Raw genomic sequence first — 24975 nt, 5'->3', positions numbered from 1 at the left:
AAGGGATCCTCTCCTCTCCTTTCCTGAAACACACGCCGAAGTTGTGGCTTTAAAAAAATAAATAAAAAGCAGCTCTTTGCAGGAGTGGCAATGCTTTGGGGTTGGGGAGGAGGAGAGAAGGACGAGGGAAGGTGCAGATAATGGGAAGAGATAAGGAACAGCCCGAGGGATAGCAAAGTCTCCTCTCGGAACATGTCCGGCACCATATATACAAACACACCCCCACACAAGACACACACGGTCCACCATCAGTTTATTGGTCTTCAGCGATTTTAAAAAACCAACCCATTATTAACACTTACGGGAGAAATTTACATCAGATGATTAAAAGGAGGAAGGAGAGAAAGGTGAAAAATGAACAAAGCTAAGAAAGGGAGAAAAAGGAAGTTTAGGAGAAGCAAAGAAACTTTAGTTGCTCGGGAAGTGAGGGGAAATGATCAAAAAGGGAAAGTCAGTTAATATGTAACCAAAAGAACACTTCAAAGCGCAATCCAATACACATGTATACTCAGAAGTAAATCCCACTGAGCTCAATGGGGCTTACGCCCGGGTAAGCAGGTAGAAGACGGCACAGCCTGTCAAACGAGTGGGAAGAAAGAAGAGCGAAGGAAAAGTGCAGCGTGCGGCTGTCGCCATCGCCTTTCCCCTTCGAGGCCCCGCCCCCTTCCTCCCTGGCCCCGCCCCCTCCTCCCCAGGATTCCGCCAGGGAGACGAGCCCGGTCGTTTCCGCCACCAACCTCGTCCAGCCGCCTGCTCAAGGTGATTGACGCCGCTCTCAGCCAACGCCAGCCGTAGCTGCGGGGAAGCGGCCCCGCCCCCTTGGCCACTGCTGCTGCCGGGCGAGCGAGCGAGCAAGCGAAAAAGTTTGCCGCGATTGTCCTGGGAGGGCGCGAGGCTTAAAGGGCGAGCGGGCCAGCTTCCTCTTTTCAGCACCCTTCGGGGCCCGTGATGGATGGCGAGGAAGGCGGGGCGCGAGGAGGAAGGGGGAAGGGAGCAAAGGTGGGAGTTGCTCAACACACACACACACACACACATACCAAAATCCTAGAAATGGAACTTTTCCCCTTTTCATTTTTGTTTTTTTGCGACGGCATTAGCCAAAAGATCAGGCAAACATCCTTACAGAAGAGGAGACCGGAGATGATTTAAAAAAGGTATTACTGGGTTGGTTTGCTTCGAAAGTCCTCAAATATTGCTCTGAGACCGAAACTTTAAAATGACAGCTATCCATGAATCGGTGCTATTTGTTCCAGCGTGGGCGATGGCGAGGCGATGAGGGCAACAGCAGAGATTCTTCCTCGACCCCTTTGCCTGTCTCCCCACTTCTCTGTTGCTGCCATCGTCGCCTCTCAGGACCAACCCCCTCCGTTCCCGAGATCTTAACTAAGTGAAGACCATCATTCGCCTTCTGCCTAAACCACTTTTCTTTCTTTCTTTCTTTCTTTCTTTCTTTCTTTCTTTCTTTTGCATCAAAAGAAAGCCGAACGCTCTTCTAACAAGATACGATCCTTACTCGGAAGTAAGTCCCCCTGAAGCCAGAAAGGCTCCCGAGAGAAAACATGCAGGGTGAGATCGGGTCAGTTTTTCAAGAAGGAAGAAGACCCTCCCTCCTCCCCAAGATGCTGCGATGCCATGCACACTTACCTGGGAACAATCCCCATTGCAAACAGTGGGACTTACTTCTGAGTAAGCAGGGCACAGGATTGAACCCACACTTAAAAGTTGGCTCAGATAGGATAACATTGAACACTTAAAAGTTGGCTAAAATAGGATAACATTTCCGCCCCCCCTTGGGAAAAAAAGAGAGGAAAGTGGGGGGAGGGAAGCAAAACTCCTGGAAACGGGAGGAAGCATCCCCAGCCAAAGAGAGAGAAAAGTTGTGGGGGGTTGGAGCGCATTCCTATAGTAACAGGAGCGGCGTGCTCAGTCCCAGCTGGTTGCTAAGAGGGTTAAAAACTGTATCCAAACAGCTTTTCTGGTTAGGCTGGGGAAGGTGGAGAGCGCGCGAGCGGGGGGGGGGTAGAGCGAGGGGGGTGGAGCGGGTGGAACCCTTGCCACATGGGCCGGCTCATTGGGCGGGAGCGGCGGAGAGACAAGGGTCTCCAGCAAATCAGCGGCTAATTGATTAAGGCGAGCTCGTTTGAATAGAGCTGGCCCTGTGCCAATCGCCTTTCAAAGAGCCCCCTGTATGATTAATCGCAATGCATTATTGATAATCACAATTATAGTAAGACACATGCGCGGTGCGCGGAGGATCGGGCAAGCGGGAGGAGGCGGGAGAGGGAGGGGAAGCGCCAGGAGGAGGAGGAGGAGGAGGAGGAGAAGGAGGGGGGCCAGGCTCGATTTCCGTAATTTTGAGAAGATTTTTTTTTAGTAATTTTTTATTCTGCCCCAGCTGATGTTTGCGCCAGCATGTCGCGGAGGAAACAGGCGAAGCCGCAGCACTTCCAAACCGACCCCGAGCTGGCCTCGAGATCTCAGCGCAATGGTGAGCTTTTTTTTTTAAAGGGGGGTGAGCAGTTGCGTCCTGTTGGGGTGGCTTTTTTTAAGGGAGGGGGGACCTTTTTTTAAAGAAAAAAAGGAAGAAATCCCTCTCGCTCGCTCTGTCCTGCGCGCGATTTCCCTCACTTCCGACCCATAGAACACTGATATATGTCTATCTCTTTCTTGTTAAAGCGATTATGGATCCCCCCACAAACAATCGGAACAAACTTACCTTCGGGGTTAGAGACGGTGGAGGGATGAGAAAGAGAGAGAGAGAGGCAGAAAAAGAGAGTCAGAGAGAGACTTTGGAAGCAAGAGCGTGAAGTTGATCAGCTGGAGTTGTGACTTCTTGCGGATGGTTCGAGTCCTGGGTGGTTTCTTTCCTCCTCTCTTCCCGCCCCCCTCCTCAAGCCCCGTCGCTGCCCTCTGTGGATCTTTCCCTCGCTGGATCGTTTTCGATCTGGCAAGCGGAGACCGGATCTCTCTCAATTAGCCGCACCGCCCCCCTTCCCTGAACACGCACGCTGCCACTCGCACGTTGATCGGAAGCGGAGTTGGGGAGTTCTCTTTCCCCACCTCCCCTTTGGGGAAAGATGCGCAGGACCTTGACGCCCCCCTTATCTTTCAGGGGGTGCATCTCTGGGGGCCTGAATCTTAAAATAAAACATAGTTTATCCAAATATCTCTCCACCCCCTATTTTTTATGGAGTGTTTTTTCGGCTTCCCTTCCCAGCCTTGCCTGAGAGGGTTGCCCTGGAATATTGCAACTTTCCCCCCTCCTCTCTCCAACGTGAATTTTAGAGGAAGTTAAAAAGGGGTGTTTTTTTTAATCCCACGTTTTCCAACAGCGGGGGTAGGTGGGGGGGTTGGCAGCGCCTCCTTCGCTCCCGGCTGGCCCCGATGGGTGAGTGAGAGCGAGATCTCCTTTTCCTGGCACCCGGCGCGATGCACTCCTTCCTCTTTCGTTTCCTTCATCCCCCTCTCCTCCTCGGCGTGCCCAGCTGGCCGGCTCGGCTTCTGCTCCGCCGGGCTCCACTCTCGCGTTGAATTTTCTTATCGTCGCGGCGGATCTGTGTTCGAGTTTGTCCCTTTCGGCTATGATTGCCTTTGTGGGGGGGGGGGTGTATGCCAAAGGTTCTTCGGCGCGCACGGGAGACTTTGGCGATCGTGGGAAATTTCCATTTAAAGTGCTGCGCGCGCGTATCTCGGTATGTGGCGGCCTGCCTTTTAATGCCTTTGGTATTGATAATGCGGGGGGGTGTAGAGAGGGGCCCCCGTTTTTACCTGTGCCTGTGAAAACCGGGTGAGTTTCTGAATTTGGGGAAGGGGGCGGCGAAACCAGCGAAGAGGCCTGTCGCTGCGTGCGTGGATCATCAGCAGAAAGTGGGGGCTTGTTGTGGAAAAGCCCCGAATCCAAGGGAAAGTTTTCTTTTCGATGCCAGGCTTGTCAGTTTCTCCTGCAGGCAGAGGCGGAGGGCACAGCAGCGTGTCTCTTGCTTCAAAGTTGATTCGTGGGGGGGATTTGGGGGGTGGCGGCGGCGTTTGGGGGTGCGCTATGCTCGGATCGTCAGCAGGAGATGCAAAGTTCTCCGTTTGTTTTTAGCAAAGGAAAGGGGGGGGACGAGAAGGCACTGTGGCAAACCTAAGAACGGAGAGCGTCCCTGCGCGTCCCTCCGTTCTTCCTCCGCCGAAGAAGCAATGGAAGGTGGCCAGGATCGTTAGGGGAGGATGGCAAGAGAGAGGAGGATGTTTGTGGACGGAGTACTTTTCCCAAGGAGGCTTACTCGGGAGTAAACCTTTCTTGAGTTCACGGCAGTTGTAGAAGTGCGAATTGGATTGTGGTAACTCTTATTTCGTGCGTGTCTGTTTTGGAAAAATCTTTTTCATCTCCTTAAATTTCTGTACACAACAGATAATGCGCGTGAGTTTGTCAGTGGATTCAATGTCCGCATGTAAAGTATGCAAAATGCGTGGTTGCTTTACACTTTTTTCCGTGGGGAGGGGGGTTGAGAGAGGCTGTAAAAAGGGAGAAATTGGTGGTGGAGGAGGATGGCCTACTCTGCCCAGCTCTTTTTCAGACGTGCAGTTAGAGTGGCACTTCAAGGATGGTGGGCAGCCTGATAAAAGCTGACTCTAAAAATCTTCACAGAAGGATGGTGACCATGTTGTGTTTCCAATAATACAGATTGTATAGAAAGAATATATATATATATAGCGCGGGAGCTCTTCAATTTGATTTTTTTTTTTTTTTGCAAGGAAACAGTCCTAATCCTCCTTTTTAACAACTCTTCGTGCCCTCCCCCTCTTGCCTTCACACACATATACAAACACCCTGCACGTTTCCAGAGCAAATTTCTGTCTGTCTTAAGGGATTTGGCCAGGGGGGTGATATGCAAGAGTCTGTGTGGAGTGAGTCACCAATAGAAGCTGTGCCTCTCCCACAGTCCCATTTAAACCCCCAGCTTAGTCATTAAAAGTAGCAGTCAACAGACAAGCCCCCTCTAGCCCCCGAACCTTTCAGCATCACCCAGATCAGGGCAGCCAGTGCAGAAGGCATGGAAGTTCTTTCATTTGTCCTTTTCATGCCAGCTTTATGCCACCACCCCACTTTTTTTCTTTCTCCCCGTTTCCATCAGCTACCATATCCTCATCCCTCATCCCCCCCCCTTTTGTATTGAAGAGACCTTAGAAAAGTTCGGCAACAAATTGTGCCAAAGGAACTGCAAGCAAGTTTCTATTTCCTTGGAAAGAAAGTGTCCCTTGGTGGTTTTATTATAAGGCAACTTTTTGGCAACTTAAAAAAAAACAAAAACAAAAATTCATGTCCTATCCTTTCTCAAATTCTTGACATGCGTTGGAATTCTTGTAAGAAAACTTCTTGACCTTCTTCTTTCGACTTTGGATGAGTTGATGTCCCTTCAGTTTATTATCTAAATTCTCTTCTCAGAAATCAGTCGGGCACATATATTTTGCAACTTCATTTTTCTGCCACCAACTCCAGGTTGAAATTTCAAGAATACACTTTAGATCGCTCCTTTTTCTTTTTATCTTTATTTCTCGACAAGAGCTCCAAAAGAAGAACTCTGTGGTCTTCAAGCTGGATCAGGGATAGGAATAAGCAAATTTATTATCATTACCTTGTTGGGTGCAAGAGAGGGGACTGCTTCCCCCCACAAAAATAAAAATTTCTACTACTCTTTGATAGGTCAAGGCATCTTCGATTTGTTAAGACCTAGCTAGCTACAATTCTCCACCCTCTATATTTTAGTCTCTGGATTCGTTTTCTTTGTACGCCTCTTCCAAAACCACCCTGCTGCAGAGTTAGGGAGGAAATTCATCTTAGGGAGTTTTCATGCCTGTTGCTAACTTGATGTGCTTAAAATAACTAGATTTCATCAAAGCACAATGATATGAAGACAATACTGGTCCAGCTCTTTTTAGTCACTAGCTCACTTGAATTAACTATTTCTCAACCCCCCTTTTTTTGCTAGTTCATTGTTCTTCGGGAAAGCATTTGTAAGAGTTAGCATTTCTAACAGCTATCTTAGTCTTTCTTCTTCTCCCCCCTCCCCTTCCTTACTGGTAATAGATTTAGGTTATGGCTCCCTTTACATGCTTGGACAATAAGTTTGACTAAGTTGCCTGGAGGCTATATTTTGCAATAGTGTTAACAGGATTGAGTGTTGTAATAATATTGGTATACAATGGTGATGCTAAAGCCTTCAATACGGACAGTTTCCTTCACTATATGATCTATATTTTGATGCCCTAAAATTGTACACAGCCTTTCATATATGTATAAATATATATATATATGCATGCACAGACACACATACACTCTTATCAAGCTGAGATTAGGCAGGGTAATTAAAAGCTCAGGAAAGCACAGTGTTTTCTATCACTGTTAATCTAGACATAATTGCTGCGAAAACAAATTATATATCTTACAAATAAAATGTCATAGAATTGCCCATTTAGAGCTGGTTTCATTTTCTGCTTATTTCCCCACCCCCCCTCTAGTAATCTGTTTTAGAATTCAGATCTCAGAAATTTCTCAACCTGCAGCTGTCTTCTTTTATTTATTTAAAGAAACACTGGCCCTTCTGTGGCCTAGTTTTTATCCATCTTTTCTTGAGAATTTTATACAGGTACCTTTTCTGACGCTTTGCTATTAAAACTTCTGCTGTCCTTTTCTCATTCTTTTCATTTGTGCTGCTGAAAAAAATCAAGAACGGTTTTGGTGCTGTTGGGTGAAAAAAATTTCCCTAACACTGGAAACGGTAGAGCAAACATCTGGAGTTCCAGACATAAATTGTATTCAACAAGTCATTGGCTGCTGTTAGGGAAAATATACAGCTGAAGAGTTGCTTCTTCAAATTTAGGGTTCTAATCTTATCCTCATTTACCTGAGACTAAGCCTTTTTCAAATTCAGTTTGGCTTGTTTTTGAGGAGACATGTGTGGGATTGCACTGCTGTAAGGTTTCTAGAATACTTGTTACATTTAGAGTTGGCTGTATATTCCCCCCCCCTTTAAGCTTTTTTTTTTTTAAAGAGGGTAATGGCCTAATCTTAACACAGAAGCAGTATTTCTGTAGCAGAGTTATTCAGTCTATTGCAAAGACTGGGACAGAAGGATTATCCAGAGGATACAAGGTGCTAACAATTCCCTTTGGGCATGGGAAACACAAACTCTGGCATTCATAGTGAACTATTAACCTACCCTGACTATCTACACATTTGACATAATTATCCAAGTTATAATTAATTACATTTTCAATTAACACCATTTGAAATCAGGCTTGCTGAACAATGGTGTCTCTCTCCCCCCCCCCCCGCTTTATTACAGGATAAGGCATTTCTTTTCAAAAGACCGAACTATTTTTGGACAATTGTGTATGTACTTACATTTTAACAAAATAGAATATTTGAGACGAGTTCAACACAGGCAGAAATGCTAAGAATAATTCATGAACGGCCCTCAATACTTTGATTCAGAAGTAAATCTTGTTTTAAATGAATGGCAATTGCTTTTGTACAGATGTGTTAAAGTTGCAGTTATACAATCAGAGTGAAACAATTTTGAGAGTCTGGGGTTGTGTTCACGAAATATCGTCCTTTGCCCCTTTCTGAGCTGCATGTTTTGCGTCCTCAGAAACCTCATTTAACTTTTGTGCAATCACTTCCAAAAGTAGCTGTTTCAATAGATTTTCCTTTCCTTTTTTCCCGTTTGACTCCTGATAAAGATCCTTTCCAAAAGGGTGGACTTCTTAGGTGTAGAAACATCCTTTTTGTTGATCACTGTGGCAAATGGTATCAGCTGGGGAAGGGAGGGGAGAGATGCAATAAATTGATAATAAACTGGTGGAGGGTGATTGTGGGAAGAAACTTCCAGATAACCGCTGGTAAAGGCAACCTGAGAGAGGGCCTCAATCAATCAATTCTACCTTTTCCAAAAGTTGATAGTGATATCTCAGATATATATATATATATATATATATTGGTCCTTTTTCGGGGGGCGGGGAGCCAAAAAGCAGACTTGTCTCCCAGCAGTGTCTTTGCTCAGAGGGCTATTAGTTGGGGATGTTTGGCCAATCCGTGCTAGGGGGAAACCTCGAAGTGTTTGGATGTTTTAACCTTTGCCAGCCTCCTTCCAGTCAAAGGTGACAAAGTTCAGATCACAATATGCAGTTCAATATCTTGCCGGTGACCCCCAAATAGAGTCTTACCAGGCGCTTAGCAGGAAGCTGATAGTTTATTTTAGCTTCACCTTATCAGCCTCGCTGCTTTTGCTAACTCTTATTCCCTTGTCACCCCCTTGGACGCCAGACCCCCAAAGAGGGGATTGACAGCCAGTTGCCACAGCGCCTTTGCCTCCCCCCCCCACTCCAAACAACAGGGATTTGGTTTCTTGTTCCTTTGCCAATGTTTGCATAGCCAAAGTTTAGATATTGCTTCTCTCTCCCCCCCCCCACCTCTCTTTCCCCTTCTCTTTGGTTTCTCACTGGAACAATGAAACTGCTCTCAACTTTTTGGGAGAAACTGTTGCAGCAGGAACCCCACCTAGTGTTTGTTTTGATTCAGCCGTAGGAAAGAGTTCTTTTATTTTAAGTAGCTACGTAGGTAGGTCCGTCTCCCGGCTTTTAAAAATAGAAATGCTCTTAAACAGTGCAAATCAATTAACAATTGGGTTAATTGAAAGGCGCGTCTGTGTATTTGATCTCAGGTGGAAGAATCCTTTTCTGAGGGGTTTCAAAGGGATGGAAGCAATAGTTGTTTGCTAGTTGTTGTAGGGAAGAATGGAAACTGTTGGGAAGAGAGGGTATATATTCTTAATATATTGCCCCTATAATGCCTCTACTAATGTTTGAATATAAATACAGCTGTGACCCCCCCCCAAAGTTCATTTTTAAATTGCATATGAGAATGAAGAGACTACGTTTGACCTTGATTTGCATATGTGTATCCTAACTTATCTATAAACTTTATTCTTGTAATGGAAATATCAATGTGAAGTTGTTCTGTGAATGTCCAGAAATGCATTCCAAAGAATACTTATTCATAAAGTGGAAAGGCCTTGTCCAATCTCATTGCTTTGCCGATAGACACTTAGAGCGAAAGGGCTTGCCTCTCTTCCAAGTTTTGTGGAAGATGACTGAATGTTTGAATTTTTCTTCTGAAGTTTTTGCCTCAAAGCAGTCCAAAATTTCTCCCTTTGGAGAAAGCAATCAAGTTGGCATGAATAGTTAAGGTTAGCAGCAGAATTCTTGCAGTTTTTGTAGGAACCTATTGATCCTGCTCTTGATTGGTGGATGTAGGCCTTGGAAAGCAAAGTTCCCTGGGTGGCATTTTCCCTTTTCTGTTTTAAAAAATAGGCGTCTGCTGTTGAAACTTCATTTTCTTATAAATACATCTTGATATAAATACATCTCTTTGAATTTTCCATTTCAAAAGTGCTGCCTGCAGATATATTATCATGCTTCTTTTTAACAAGATCTATAAAAGATTAAATCTTTCTGTCAGGTGATAGGCACAGTTGCTTTGGTTCATCATGTCGCCAATTACTCTGATTAAAAAGCCGTTAAGGAAACACTGCCTTAATTTTTGTTTCATTTCGGGGTTTTGTTTTTTTAAAAAAGATATGACTTTAAAGTAGTGGAAGCTGTATTTCAGTTTCTGAAATTTCTAAGCGTGTTGTTTTTAATGAACCTGAGAAGCAATTGTGAATTTAGGTTATTCCTGATTAGCATGTGAGCATTTTCCCCTGTGTGTGCCAAGCAGTGGTAAGAGGAGACAATGCCAGGGTCAGTTTTAGAATATTTAGCATGCACATATCAAATTTGTTGAGGAAAAAATAATCACTAGGTATTAACGCTGAGGAAATAAAGTTTCCTTAGCATACCTCTTTTTGTACAGGTTTTGTGAGAAAATCTCATAGTTTTGTTTCTTCTTAACTGACCCTTATGAGTGCAGTATAATATTACTTTATTTTTTAAAAAAGCGATGGGTACTTTAAATCCTGTAACTGGAACGTGTTGTGCTGAGCATTGCAACTTAAGGTAGCGAAAGAATAGCGAGCGCTGCAACTTGACATGGAGGACATGTGTTGCATTTTGTGTGCAGCGAAGTATCAGGCAGGTAAAATAACAGGGCCTTTGTAAACCAGGATTATAATAATCTACTGCAAGGGTGAAGAAAGGGAATTGGAACAGGTTTTAATTTTCAGTACAGGCGTGCTAAATATTTGAAGCAAATCCACTGTCATGTGTACAATTCATCAGTTGGTTTTCTGATTTCTCTCTTCTCTCCCCCCCCCCGCAAGTTATTTAGTTTTGAATCTGTCATTATTTGTCTAAGCACAGCTGACCAAGCAAAACCATGTTTTAAAGTGGGCTTTATGTTTTGATAAATGTGATCTGGTTGAAAAGTATTTTCGACTGAATGTGGAGCTTAATAGAACATGCTGACATAATAGTTTTAATGCATTTTGTTGAAAATGTGTGAACAAACAGAATAGCTTTTGTTCCTTCATAATTGGCTGTAAAAGTAGATGGAAACATCACCATTACATATGGAAATGTGGAAGAGAGAAAGGAATAACATTTTCGGTCGGCTATATTCAGAATTGGATTCCCTGGTTTTAAAATAAGCATCTAAAATGGATGCCTCATTTGAAATTAGTTGTCAAAATACAATGCTCTAAATGGAATGTTTGTCACGATGGATCTATATATTTTATTCTGCACGAAACAGGGAAATAACTAAAGCAGTGTATGCAAATAGACTGCATTTAATATTTTGCCTTACCTTTTTTTACGCCCATGAAGCGAAGTACCAAAATTGCAGCCTTAATATGCTAGGATGTGACAAGAGGCAGAGCGACCAAATATTATTATTTTAAAATGGATTGATAATTATCCTTTCCCAGTAAAAACTTTTATAGAGGGGTATCCATTTTTTTAAAAAAGAAAATAATGCAAAGACTGTATGGCATATTTGCCCCATAGTATATCTTGAAAAGAGTTCATTTGCTCTTCTGTATAAATGCAGAACTCTAAAGTATTTGCTGTTTAAGGAAACCGAGTGCAGTTCTTTTTCTCTCTCGGTGGGTCCAATGGCTGTGTAAACTTGGATCAGTTTTAACTTGTAAAAGCAAACCCTTCTTCGCCCCCCCCCCTTTTCCCAGGAACTTTTAATGTTCGTTTTCTTCTGAGATTTAATTTGGAAGTCATGGAAACTACCTATTATCTGATTTTAGTGTTGGAGCAAAACAGGCAGGGAGGTAATCCTTGAATTAAACGAGCTCCCCCCACACTTCCCTGGCTTTCTAAATTGACCACACACAATCTGTACAACCAAATTCTGTGTCCTCATGCTGAGAAAACAATAGGGAACCATCCTTTCTTTTGAATAAGATCAGCTAGTTTGAAGTCAGAGGCTTCTTCTTCTTTTTGTAACGATTAATTTACAAATGGATCTCAGCGATAAGAAAAGGGAGCAACCAGTGATAACAAACATGAAATGAAAGGGGGTTCTTCTAATGAAAGGTTCCGAGTTATCTGCTAAACAATTGACAAGAGTTAAAAGCAAATAGTTTTGATATGCACTCAGACAAGGGAGATTGCAGAGGGTTATCAACCTTAACAACCCAGATTGATTTCTTATTGTATAGAAACATTTTCTCTTAACAGCTCATCTTCTCCCCCCCCCCTTTGATGGTTTTTCTCCCCCCCTTTCCCAGAAATGTAAAGTTTTTAATGCTGCTTTTATAGATATGAGGTCATACTCTGATCTAATCTCCATGGTTGTAAAGTACAATGACTGCAGGCAGTTGTGGGATCTTGTATACTCACAATGGGGTTACCCAGAGATTTACACTGGTACCACTGAGGTTAGAATTGGCATCATAAAAGGCAACTTAACACCCCGATCCTAAGCACATTTAGTTGGATGTAAGTTCTAAGCGTTCTTATGAAGAAGTCGCCACATTGAATTCAGTGGGGCTTACTTTGGAGTAAGTGTGGAAATCTGTGCTGGGGACCTGCAGTTCTGGATGAAGCAATTGACTAGCAAATTAAAAAATGCATAGCATGTTGAGGGCGACTTAGGGGCTTGTGGAGCTATATAGCAGAGTGGAAAGGACTCTGCGGTCTTCAAGTAAGCATCATAAGTAGGATTAGGCAACAAATGCTTGATTGTGAAAATATGAATATTATTCTTTGACAAGGGATTTCTCATTTTTTCCCATTTTATGTGTAACAAAGGCTTTAGATGCTGTGGGGTGAACTTTGGAAGGGAAAACCAATGCTTTGTAGGAGGATCAGAGTTAGCTCTGAGTTATGCAGGAATGGGAAAGCTAGCTTGTTTGTTTGTTTCTCGTTCATGTCAACCTGAAGCTTGGGCGATATGTGCTCCCCCCCTCACCCTTCTCTCCTCCCCCCATTCTTTCTTGTCAGCAACTGATTGGGACCTTGAACGACTACAAATTAGTTTAGTGACGGGGTGACTGTCACTGATATCTTTGAATCGGTTGAGGATGAACAAGGTTGACGGGGAGCTTGAGAGTCTAATGAGTCCTTCAAATGCTTGATTTGCCGCTCGGTGGACAACTAGGCAATAAGCAGTATGAAACATTGGAAATCAATACTTTGCTATGGAATTTCATTATGCCCCAATGTCTTTGGTTCATACTATTTTATCTTTTGATGGATTATCTGGAGGAAATGATCATCTGAGACACAGGTAGCCATAAAAAGTACCCCTTGTACAGTCTTAAAAATCAGTCATGGGCAACCTCTGTGAAGTCACAATATTGATTTTTTTTCACATGTATGGCCAGTCTTGGTCTGTTTTGGTAGTGGGAGAAAGTGGCAGATCTCACCAAAATGTCTTGGAGGGAGAAAGAAAGATGCAATGCAAGGCCTACAGGTTTCTTCTCTGGTGCTTGAAGCCATGCACTGTTGCTAGGAAGCGATATTTACAGGCTAGGGAAGCGGGACACACAATCCCTAGATGGACATTTGCATGCTCTTTCGGTAGCTTCCAGCACCCCAATTCTGGCAGCGGTGCTGCCTGCCTGAACCTCCCACCTTCCTTTGCAGACCCAGTTTAAGTCTGCTATGTGCATGCTGTGTGCAATATTCCTTTACTCTACAGTAGCCTGACCTGATAACATAAAAACAAGGCTAACAATGGAGGAAAAATGGAATGAATCAACAATATGTTGCGCTGAATACAAACATAATCTTTTTTTTATAAAGATATTTATTAAGTTTCCAATTTTATACAAACAAAAAGAAAAAAGCAAAAAATTTTAAAAACACATACAGTTCACATTACTTAATTTTCAATGACATATTTCCCTGACCTCCTCATCCCTCCCCTTCTTGTATTCCAATTCAAATTATTTATTCAGCAAATCCTTATCTCAAAACATTGCAGCTGGAAACCCCTTAATTTCAATCCAACATCATTCAACATTCTTTAATTTTACAATATTTCTGTAAATAGTCCTTAAATTTCTTCTAGTCTTCTTCCGCCGACTCTTCTCCCTGGTCACGGATTCTGCCAGTCATTTCTGCCAATCCCATACAGTCGATCATCTTCATCTGCCATTCTTCCAGAGTGGGTAAATCTTGCGTCTTCCAATACTTTGCAATAAGTATTCTTGCTGCTGTTGTAGCATACATAAAAAACGTTCTGTCCTTCTTTGGCACCAATTGGCCGACCATGCCCAAGAGAAAGGCCTCTGGTTTCTTCAAGAAGGTATATTTAAATACCTTTTTCAATTCATTATATATCATTTCCCAGAAAGCCTTAATCCTAGGGCACGTCCACCAAAGGTGAAAGAATGTACCTTCGGTTTCCTTACATTTCCAACATTTATTATCGGGCAAATGATAGATTTTTGCAAGCTTGACTGGGGTCATGTACCACCTGTATATCATTTTCATAATATTCTCTCTTAAGGCATTACATGCCGTAAACTTCATACCTGTGGTCCATAACTGTTCCCAGTCAGCAAACATAATATTATGTCCAACGTCTTGTGCCCATTTAATCATAGCAGATTTAACCGTCTCATCCTGAGTATTCCATTTCAACAGCAAATTATATATTTTTGACAAAGTCTTAGTTTTGGGTTCTATCAGTTCTGTTTCCAGTTTAGATTTTTCCACCTGGAAGCCAACTTTCTTATCCAAATTGTAGGCCTCCATTATCTGATAATAATGAAGCCAGTCTCGCACTTTATCTTTTAATTTCTCAAAACTCTGCAATTTCAATTTATCTCCTTCTTGCTCCAAAATTTCCCAATATTTTGGCCATTTGAATACAAACATAATCAGCCACAACATGTGAAATGGTGCCCGGTGCACAAAACGGCGCTCTTCGTTTCGGCCGCCTCCATGTGTGCAGAAGTCAAATTACATCTTTTACCCCATCTCATCCAGAAATTTAATTTCTAGGGATCATCTAGAAGGGGCCTGAGAGTTTAGGCCAAATGTAGTCTACAAGCTGCCCTCCAGATGGACTGCAACTCCTATAATCTTTGACTATTGACCATGACAACTGGGACTGATGGGAGTTGTAGCTCAAAATATTTGGAAGGTGCCACATTGGCTACCCCTGCTTTAAGACCATGTGGCTGCACATTGACTTTTTTTTTAAGTCACTCATGAAATAGGGAAAGTAACTTATTTATCATGGACAGGTACCAGAAATATCAGGGAGATCTTGGGGACACAAGCAAAGAGTGTAGGAAAGTGAAGGCGTGGTTAAAGACTAAGCATGAAACCTTTTTGAGATAGGTGCGCTCTAGCAAATCTTAACATCGCCTATCCTACAGGCCAGATTTGTGTTTCTGCTCAGTTGCTAATCTTGCTCTTTTTCTTACCCCCTCCCTTTGCCTTGATGTTTTAGGAGACACGCAGAAGGGTCAAACAAATCGAACCACCAAGGCGAAGGATGCCCACGTCTGTGGCAGATGCTGTGCTGAGTTCTTTGAACTATCGGATCTCCTGCAACACAAGAAGAACTGTAGTAAAAATCAATTAGTTTTAATTGTGAATGAAAATCCTGTTTCTCCTTCTGAAGCCTGCCCTCCCAGCTCCCCTACTGATAATCCTGACGAGCAGAGGAATGACACAGTTAATAACATGGATCAAGTAGACCGCAGCAGCCATCCTGAGCATAACAACAAACTTGACAAAGAAGAATCCATGGACGTGGAGGCTTCCAGCGTTAGTAACGGCACTAGCGGCAGTTCCCAGAGCGCCAGCGATAGCGTTGTGAGTGGTAACTGCTCCACCATGGGTACCTCAGCTATCACAACCTCTCTACCTCAAATAGGGGACCTGACAACGCTAGGCAACTTCTCGGTCATCAACAGCAACGTCATCATTGAAAACCTTCAGAGCACGAAAGTGGCGGTCGCCCAGTTCTCGCAGGAAGCACGGTGCAATGGCGCCTCGGCTGGCAAGCTGGCCATCCCTTCCCTCATGGAGCAACTGTTGGCATTGCAGCAGCAACAGATCCACCAGTTGCAGCTGATTGAACAAATTCGTCACCAAATATTATTGCTGGCTTCACAGAACGTGGACCTGCCAACGTCTCCCAGCCCCTCTCAGAGCACGTTACGAACATCTGCCAACCCCTTGTCCACGTTAAGTTCCCATTTATCCCAGCAGCTGGCTGCGGCGGCTGGGTTGGCACAAAGCCTAGCTAGCCAGTCTGCCAGCATAAGTGGTGTGAAGCAACTGCCCCCTATACAGCTACCTCAGAGCAATCCTGGCAACCCGGCAATTCCATCCAGTAGCGGCTCATCTCCAAATATTAACCTATCCGCAGTGGCAATTACGGCACCATCCTCTGACAAAGGGGCTACAAATGCTGGTGGCTCGCAGCTTGGCAGCCCACCAGTGACGGCGGCGTCCTCACCAGCTTTTGCAATAAGCAGTTTATTAAGCCCTGTATCGAACCCTCTTCTACCTCAACCCACCCCTAGCAACTCTGTGTTCCCCAATCCTTTGTCCGGTCTCGGAACGCCTGCAGAGGATTTGAGCTCCTTGGCTGCCCTGGCCCAGCAAAGGAAAAGCAAGCCCCCCAGCCTGGCCACCTTCGAAGCGAAAAGTGCTTCAGACGAAGCATTCTTCAAGCATAAATGCAGGTTCTGTGCGAAAGTGTTTGGGAGCGACAGTGCCTTGCAGATCCATTTGCGTTCTCACACCGGGGAGAGGCCGTTCAAATGCAACATCTGTGGAAACCGGTTTTCCACCAAGGGGAACTTAAAAGTCCACTTTCAGCGTCATAAAGAAAAATACCCTCACATTCAAATGAACCCGTACCCAGTGCCAGAGCATTTGGACAACATTCCCACAAGCACAGGTATCCCGTATGGAATGTCGATACCGCCTGAGAAGCCTGTAACAAGCTGGCTGGACAGCAAGCCAGTGTTATCCACTTTGACGACATCAGTTGGCCTACCGCTTCCTCCCACAATTCCAGGCTTGACCCCTTTCATCAAAACAGAGGAGCCTCAGCCTATTCCCATCACTCACCCTTCATCTAGTCCCCCATGTTCTGTGAAAAGCGACTCTGGCTCCATTGATCCTGCTGGGAAGAACTCCAACGGGCATTTAGTTGAAGGGGAGACGGGCCCCTTGCTCTCCTCCAATGACAAGCCAGAGGAAAGCACCCAGATGCCCAGCGCCTCTGCTAGTCTTAACAGTTCTGTAACCTCGCCGGCAGCAGATTCAGGTTCCATCAATGTGGTCACTTTCACCAATCCACTGATGCCTCTCATGTCGGAGCAATTTAAGGCCAAGTTTCCATTTGGGGGGCTGCTGGACGCAACGCCGACCTCTGAGACCTCCAAACTACAGCAGCTAGTGGAAAATATTGACAAAAAGGCAACCGATCCCAATGAGTGTGTCATTTGCCACCGAGTTCTTAGTTGCCAGAGTGCTTTGAAAATGCACTATCGCACACATACTGGTGAAAGGCCCTTTAAATGCAAAATCTGTGGCCGCGCCTTTACGACAAAAGGAAATCTCAAGACCCATTACAGCGTTCACCGTGCCATGCCCCCGCTGAGAGTGCAACACTCCTGCCCGATCTGCCAGAAAAAGTTCACCAATGCCGTTGTGCTACAGCAGCACATCCGGATGCACATGGGCGGACAGATACCCAACACACCTGTGACAGAAAACTATCCTGAGTCGATGGAATCTGACACGGGTTCTTTTGATGAGAAGAACTTTGATGATCTGGATAACTTTTCTGATGAAAACATGGAAGACTGTCCTGACAGCAGCGTACCAGATACCCCGAAATCCATTGATGCATCTCAAGATAGTTTATCATCTTCCCCATTGCCACTGGAAATGTCAAGTATTGCTGCTTTAGAAAATCAGATGAAGATGATAAATGCGGGGCTTGCTGAGCAGCTTCAAGCAAGCTTAAAATCTGTTGAGAATGGGTCAGTGGAAGGGGACATCATGACGAATGATTCGTCATCCATTGGTGGCGATATGGAAAGCCAAAGTGCTGGGAGTCCTGCTATTTCAGAGTCTACCTCTTCCATGCAGGCCTTGTCCCCTTCCAACAGCACGGCTGAGTACCACAAGTCGCCGTGCATCGAAGAGAAACCACCAAAAATGTTACCGAACGATTTTGCCAATGGTTGGCCTCCAGCCCTTGCAAACGGTGGTGCTTTGGATTTGACGTCTGGCAACCCCGAGAAAATGATTAAGGAAGAGTCCTTGAGCATGCTGTTTCCTTTTCGAGACAGAGGCAAGCTGAAGAACACGGCCTGCGACATTTGTGGCAAAACGTTTGCATGTCAGAGTGCCTTGGACATTCATTACAGAAGTCATACCAAAGAGAGACCATTTATTTGCACAGTTTGCAATCGTGGCTTTTCCACAAAGGGTAATTTGAAGCAGCATATGTTGACACATCAAATGCGAGATCTACCATCACAGCTGTTTGAACCCAATTCAACCCTTGGCCCCAATCAGAACTCTTCGTCAGCGATGCCCACTAACTCACTCTCGTCTCTGATAAAGACGGAGGTTAACGGTTTTGTACACAGCACTCCTCAGGACAGCAAAGAGATGTCGCCTGCCCTGGTTCCTTCGGGGCCTCTGCCACCTTCAGCTACATCGCCAGTCTTGCTTCCGGCTCTCCCCAGAAGAACGCCGAAGCAGCACTACTGCAACACGTGTGGGAAAACCTTCTCGTCCTCCAGCGCTTTGCAGATCCACGAAAGGACTCACACTGGAGAGAAGCCTTTTGCCTGCACTATATGTGGAAGAGCTTTCACAACAAAAGGCAATCTTAAGGTACTTTCCTCCCCACCTCTATAGTCATAATATTCTGTCTTGCTTTTGGCATCAAATTGCACTTGACATATTTGGGCCTAGTTTGTGCATAACCGTAGTTTATTCAACTATTTTTCCCACAGATGATCAAAGCAAGCCACCTCTTGTTTCTGTTTTCCAACTGCTGACTTATTCCTTTGTAGTTTGGTTGAGTGTCTTGGGTAGGGTGGTCAAACAAACCATGGTTAAGCAAAGGGTGCTGGGTTAGCACAGTAAGGCCAAGCAACAGTTAAAAGAAACCAAAGTTTGTAAGCCACCCATGAGTCATGGCTTCAGATTCAGGTTTGTTGGCAGGAAACAAATCAAACTTAACATGCTGGGCAGGGTTCACACATGACACTACACCATGGTTTAATAAATTATGGTCTAGCATTGTGTGTAAATTGGGCATTTGCATTTCATGCTGTGCATCCTGTCCTTTGTCTGCAGTCTCAGGCGAGCTCCACATTTTTTAGATGGCAAGCCTAAACCCTTCCTGTACACTGATACTCCCATGTAAATTGTGAATGGAATACACTCATTTTCACATGTATGGAAACCTGGGCCAAAATGTGTTTTGTAGCAAGTGTTCTTAGATGGACCTCTTCAATCCTTTTATCGTTCTGTGATGCGCATACCCAGCAATGGTGCTTGCTGCATGCAATGGAGGGGCATTGCCCTCAGATTACTGATACCTGATGGCAAATATAAAGGAGCAGGAAGCTCTGTTTTGGGGACTGATGCTAAGGCAAAAGCTGTGTGGGGTGTCAATATGTGTGTATGACTATACCATGTGATACCCCATCTACTTATAAAGAGAAGGATTGGTTTGCTTTCCCCAGGACTTTCAACTATGATTTTTGGGAAATGGGAAAGAGAGGGGGAAAGCTTCTGCTTCTGCTGAAACTGTAGATTAGAAAGGTAATCTGGGTGTTGCTTCCATCAATCAGAAGATAAGGCTCCCAGACCTCAATATCCTTCATCTCTACTGTTTTTGGATATGGTATCAATGGTGTCAGGTGCCTGGTGGAGCAGAAGGCAGGGAGCCCAAAAGGAGATGGTGCCAGAGCCGATGACTGGCAGAGCCAAGGAATTCTAGTTTTGTCCCCGTCTTCCTCCCTGTTGAGTTTTGTAAGGGCAACACTGAGATTAAAGAATAGGAAGGTGACAGGCAGTGTCCCAGATTGGCCTAGTGGACCAGCCTCCACTGTGCTATTTATTTATTTTAAAATATTTATAGGTTGCCTTTCCAGATGAAGGCCACTCAAAGTAGCACACAACAGTATTCTGCGCAGTGAATTTCTTAATCTTTTTCCTCATTTGCCAAAAATGTTTATTTCTTTTCTCATGCTCATAACCCAACTTATTCTCCTACATTACCCATGGGAGCATACCAGTGTTAGAAACTAAGATATATAATCTAATCATCAAATGGCACCTTAAACCTAGGTTACAGTCACCACAATGAATTGTCTAGGTGTCATTCCCTCCACCCCAATTGATTTTTTAAATCACCATTATTATTTCATTTCATTTGGTTACCTATTTATATTTCATAGAACAAATCTCAATGTGGTTTACAACACATTAAAACATCAGATAAAACAATGCAGAATAAAACAAATATAAGCTTCAAGGAAAATCTTTCAAATCCTTCTCTTAGTGACATTTTGCTTTCCCCAGTCACCAACCTGGTATCCAGAGATCTCCACGTGGTCACAATTGCACCCACCAAACACACCTGGTGCCTGGCTAGTTTCTAACACTGGAGTGTGCTTGTGGCTTCTAAGTCCTCACCTATCAAGGCACTAATCATCTTAGCTTTAGCAAGATGATGGCTTCCTGTGCATCCACCTCAGGCTGCACCCAGGAATGTATTTTCAGTTCCTGGCCAATTATTTCCATGCATAACAGCTAGAAGCATATTTGCATACATCTGTGTTAATCTAATCACTGTTTTGTGTTTTCAAACTTCATCCCCCCCCTCCACTCTTTTTGGTGAATACAGAATTTTATAGGCTCCCCAATTAAAGACACTCAGAAAGTGCACTTTGTATATATACTCAGAACAGCAAAAGAATCCTCTTGTTACAGTTAAATTACTCTTTTCATAATGTTAAAGCAGAGTACCACAAAGTCCTAAATATGAGCAAGATCCTAGCTTTAATTGCAAATCTAGCTGATGTTTCTTACTGGCATGTGTTGAAAAAGCAAATGTGCTTCATTTATATAACCAGTGCTTTTTTCTAAAAAAAAAAATGTTTAGGGGTACTTTCATTTTCCTCCTCATATTGAAATACTGCCCCTCAGTGAGGCCAAACTTAATTTCACAAAATGTTTAGGGGTATGCGTACCCATGTGCCCCCCCCCCCGCCTGAAAAAAGGACTGTATATTACACCGGTGAAACACTTTCAAATGCGCATCTCCCCTCCACCCCTGCAGATGGTTTTTTCCTCTAGATATTTTTTGCAGAGGCGATAGAAGATGAATAACTACTTTCAGGGCATCCGGCCTGCACATGTTAAGCTCTCCAATGAGCAATTAGTGGAGGATTCTTTCAACCAGTTTAACTGGACATTTATAGGGGAAAGGGGTGTCTAATAAAGTAGTTGGCATTGTGATGGCAGTGGGTGGCGAAAATAGATCGAACTGTGTATGGCCCCGCTAAACAAAACACATTTAATAAAAGCGAGGGGTTGTAAAGTCCATCTTGTAGGCAGGAGAAACTTAGGCTGTTAGTTGAACCAGATGAGCTGTCATTGGTTATTGATTAAAAAGAGGAATTTTAACCTTTTAGCCTTTCGCATGGCCTTCTAGAATGGGAATGGTCAATGTCTGTATTCTAGGAGGGGGAGTACACGCACACATTGCTATCCAGGCAATGATCTGAGGAATGAAAGTGTATATTGCAGCATAAAGGGCTCCCCCGCAAAGTGGTTAAGCTCCACAGTAGAGCTGGGCGGTGCTCTGTTCTGGCATCAGAACCCAGGCGTAGCATGCCCAGCAAACAGGTACTTCAACGGTTCTCTTGCCTCTGAAATCCCAAAGAATGATGTCTCATTAAAGGTGTGAACTAGCTCTATTTTTGCACAACTTTCAATGTTGTTTCCCCAACCACCTTCCTTGGCAAGTGCAAAGCGTAGGCGGGCTGTTTGAACCTTCCTCTTGGTGTTTGCTTGCTGCCTCTTTTCCCTTCCCACCTTTACTCAGTCACAGAACTTGAGGGAAGTCTGGCAGAGTTCCTACATGGTCCAGACACCAACCAGAGCCAATCCTACATAGCTTCAGCAAGGTGCCTGTGTCAGACGTCCTCAAACTAGGCTTAGGGAAAACTGAGGTGCCATAGACTGCCCGCAGCCTGCCAGCTGACCATCTATCTGCTATAGATCAGGGGTGGGGAATCTCAGACCCAAGGCCCAAATATGCCCTGCCACAATCCACCCTCCTTTAGTCATAGCCCTACTTCTCAAGCCATAACCCTCACCAGCATTGCTTGATACCACCTTTAGGGGTTGTTTTTGCTTGGCTAGAATGTATCCTTGCTCTCTGATGATGCCCCTCACTTGCCTGGATTGAGAACCAAGAGGGAGAGGTGTGTGTAGAAACTTGCCCACTTTGCACAACTGTGCATATATTTCTATATATCTCCACCCACTTTGGTCTTTGGCTTGTGGTCCCTGGACAGTTGCCTAGAAGGGAATGTGATCCATGGGCTCAAAAGCTATTCCCCACCCCTTCTGTAGACAGCAAGAACCAACAATGGTGATGCAGTGTTTTCAGGTATTTTTGACCATCGTGAAAATAACGCCTGCCGCTGCTAACCAGTCTCTCTTTCAGGTTCACATGGGGACGCACATGTGGAACAGCACACCTGCCCGGCGAGGCAGACGGCTTTCTGTGGATGGCCCCATGACTTTTCTCGGAAGCAACCCTGTAAAGTTTCCAGACATCTTTCCAAAAGAGTTGGCCTTGAGGGCGGGAAATGGAGACCCTTCCAGCTTCTGGAATCAGTACGCCGCGGCTCTCTCCAACGGCTTGGCGATGAAGACGAATGAGATCTCGGTCATTCAGAACGGTGGCATCCCTCCAATTCCCGGGAGCCTGGGCAATGGGAGCAGCTCCCCGATTAGCGGCTTGACAGGCAGTCTGGAGAAGCTCCAGAACTCGGAACCTAACGCGCCTCTAGCTGGTCTGGAGAAAATGGCAGGCAGCGAGAATGGGACTAATTTCCGCTTCACGCGCTTTGTGGAAGATGGCAAAGAGATTGTAACCAATTAGGACACGTGTTACGAACATTCCGGCAGATATTGCAACCTAAGGTTGTGCAGGTTTTTGTTTTCTTTGGAAGTTGGGGGGGTGGGGGCGAATTGACAAAGTGACATTAAAAAAAGACATTCTTTTGTACCCTGTTCGACATCTAGAGTTCTAAAAACAGCTTATTTATTAGTGATATAACTTTTTTTTTTTTTTGCTTTGCAAACACATGCAAGCATTAACTTTGGTCTTCTGTATTTTGAACTAAATACTAATTGACTAGAGTGCTGTAACATTTATGGCAATGCAAGTCTGTTCAGCTAGGTGGTCTCGTTCTGGCATTTAACTTATTTTCTATATCCAGTTTAACATGAACTTTTTGTGGGGGCGACACATTGCCTCCGTAATCCATTTCTCCCACCCACCCATCACCCCTCCCCCTCGTAACAAAAAGTCTGTATATGTGTATACTTCGATCCCGATGGGAAAAAGAGATTTATCGGCAAATACGTTGTTTAATTCTCCAAACAGATTTGCGCACAGGATTTGAAAATGGACAATATAAAATTCAACTATATGCATCCTCCACAACAGGCTCGATTTGTTTTTTGGTTTTGAAATTTTTATTTCAAAAAATTAAAACAGCTTTTTTTTGGTGGGGAGGGTGTGTGTGTTAAGACTTAACTTTCTCCCTCCTTTTTGAATTGTCCTTCATACTGTGCTTGAGGTTTTTGGTTTGTTTTGTTTTTTTACTGAAGTTGTCTTAGATGTTAATAAGTTTCTGTACAGTAAACAAGCAAGCAGATGATTAGAGGAGGTCCAAAAATGTTTTTGGTAGTTTGAAACGTTTTGCCTTGTAGGTATATTCACATAGAGGGAGAGAGAGAGAATGGGGTGGAAAGTGCTGGACATTGTGCTGCTATAAAAAGCATCTTGATCAACCTTCCATGGACAAATTCAGATGCTCCTGTATATACAATGAGAAATCTCGAGTTCATTAAAATGTACATATGTTCCCCATGAGCTCAAACCCAACTTCTTGACCAAGAGAACAAGAATAGCGTTCGTTTTATTTTGTATTAAGTCTGGGGAGTGATTGGGAAGAAGCCTTTGGACTGTTACATGCACTTTCTTGGATAACTGAAAGGAAATAGGTCCAGTTTCTTCTAACATTTAATACTTAACTAACAGCAGAGATACTGTAATTTTACGCGAGTAATCAAATACATTTTTTTCAACAGATGACGTTGGTAATTTTCTCTGTGTTTGTGTTTAAAAGAGAAGGGCTTTTCTTCCAGAACGGCTCTGGATTGTGGCCCTTTGGGTTGTATGTTCCTTTTAAGAAAATAAGGGGATGTGGTATATGACATTACACACAGAGGTGTATGTGCAAGTATACTACCCCCCCAAAAAACCCCTTCATGGCCAATGTTCAGGAAGGATGATGGGAGTTGTAATCTGAGACATGACTCACTTAAGTCTGTTAATTTCTGTCGGTCTAGTGAATTTGGTTGGATAGAACCCACCTTTTTCTATTTATCTCTCATCCCATTCTGGGACTGGCTTCTCCATCTTCTTCTCCTTCAATCCATCCGTCCCTTGTCTCTCTCTCCTTCCAGTTAATTCTCTTCCTTCCCTTCCACTTGTGTAGACCTTCCCTCCATTGCCTTTCTTGTCTCCTCTCCCCTTTTCCCTTTCCTCCCCTTCAACTTGGTAAGCTGCAACCACCCTCTCCAGCTCCCACCTATTTGACCCATATATCGGAAGCTGCGACGGCTGGCGTTGGCCCACCCAAAAGCCCTGCAGGTGGGACCACAAAGCTGAGTTCCATCTGAAAGTAAGCGAAGGCTCCCTAGCAGTCCCCAGTCCCCAATGAGAAAAACACTGCTCTTGAGTAGGCTTGTAAATGACTACTTGTGGCTAGTCAGAATTTCCTTGAGGACAACCAAAGTTGATTGGATTGTTTTTCACCTGGGCAAATGACCAAAGCAGGCATTGTGTTGAAAGGGCTACAAATTTGAATAGACATTTTTACAAGGCTTCTCTAGAGCAGAAAGGAGTTTGGAACTTTCCATAGAGTATACAAGAACTTTAACAGATTCTTAGCCTACCTAAGAATACAAACATTGATGTATTTGAAGGATGTTTGAATGGCCTCAATAGGGATGGGCAATATATCATCTAAAACCAGTTTGAAGTCCATATTGTGATACCGGTTTTGTAATTTTTGACCTGGCAATATATTGCGAATCATGATGTATGTTAGGGCTGAGCGATGTCTTTCAACATTGTGATATATCACCAGCTAAACATCACAATATACCAATATATCATGATGCCTGAAATAAGGATGTAACTATGCAGAGGTAAATGGGGTA

General features: G+C 44.0%; 1 protein-coding gene across 4 annotated transcripts; it reads left to right on the top strand.

The window, feature by feature from the left end:
• Window positions 1-1071: 1071 nt before the first annotated feature.
• SALL1 (spalt like transcription factor 1) lies at window positions 1072-23620 on the top strand. 4 transcript variants are annotated; one of them, XM_053400149.1, is made up of 4 exons: window positions 1072-1154; window positions 2396-2488; window positions 14903-18324; window positions 22169-23620. In XM_053400149.1, the coding sequence occupies exons 2-4, from the start codon at window positions 2413-2415 to the stop codon at window positions 22619-22621; spliced, it is 3951 nt and encodes a 1316-aa protein (XP_053256124.1). In that variant the 5' UTR covers window positions 1072-1154; window positions 2396-2412; the 3' UTR covers window positions 22622-23620. The 4 variants fall into 4 exon arrangements, with proteins under 4 accessions (XP_053256124.1, XP_053256123.1, XP_053256126.1 ...); XM_053400148.1 differs by lacking the exon at window positions 1072-1154 and adding an exon at window positions 2081-2227; XM_053400151.1 differs by lacking the exon at window positions 1072-1154 and having other exon boundaries at window positions 2312-2488; window positions 22181-23620.
• The last annotated feature ends 1355 nt before the right edge of the window (window positions 23621-24975 follow it).

Source organism: Podarcis raffonei, chromosome 8 (assembly GCF_027172205.1).
Source record: "Podarcis raffonei isolate rPodRaf1 chromosome 8, rPodRaf1.pri, whole genome shotgun sequence".
Classification (NCBI taxonomy): Eukaryota; Metazoa; Chordata; class Lepidosauria; order Squamata; family Lacertidae; genus Podarcis; species Podarcis raffonei.
Note: the sequence above shows the minus strand (reverse complement) of the source record. Positions and strands in the feature narration are given on the sequence as shown.

Bases quoted from the DNA above. Each gene is read 5' to 3' on its own strand.
- SALL1 (XM_053400149.1), top strand. From the start codon at position 2,413: ATGTCGCGGAGGAAACAGGCGAAGCCGCAGCACTTCCAAACCGACCCC. The intron at 2,489-14,902 runs GTGAGCTTTTTT...TTGATGTTTTAG, and splicing joins CTCGAGATCTCAGCGCAATG to GAGACACGCAGAAGGGTCAA. The intron at 18,325-22,168 runs GTACTTTCCTCC...GCTGCTAACCAG, and splicing joins CAACAAAAGGCAATCTTAAG to TCTCTCTTTCAGGTTCACAT.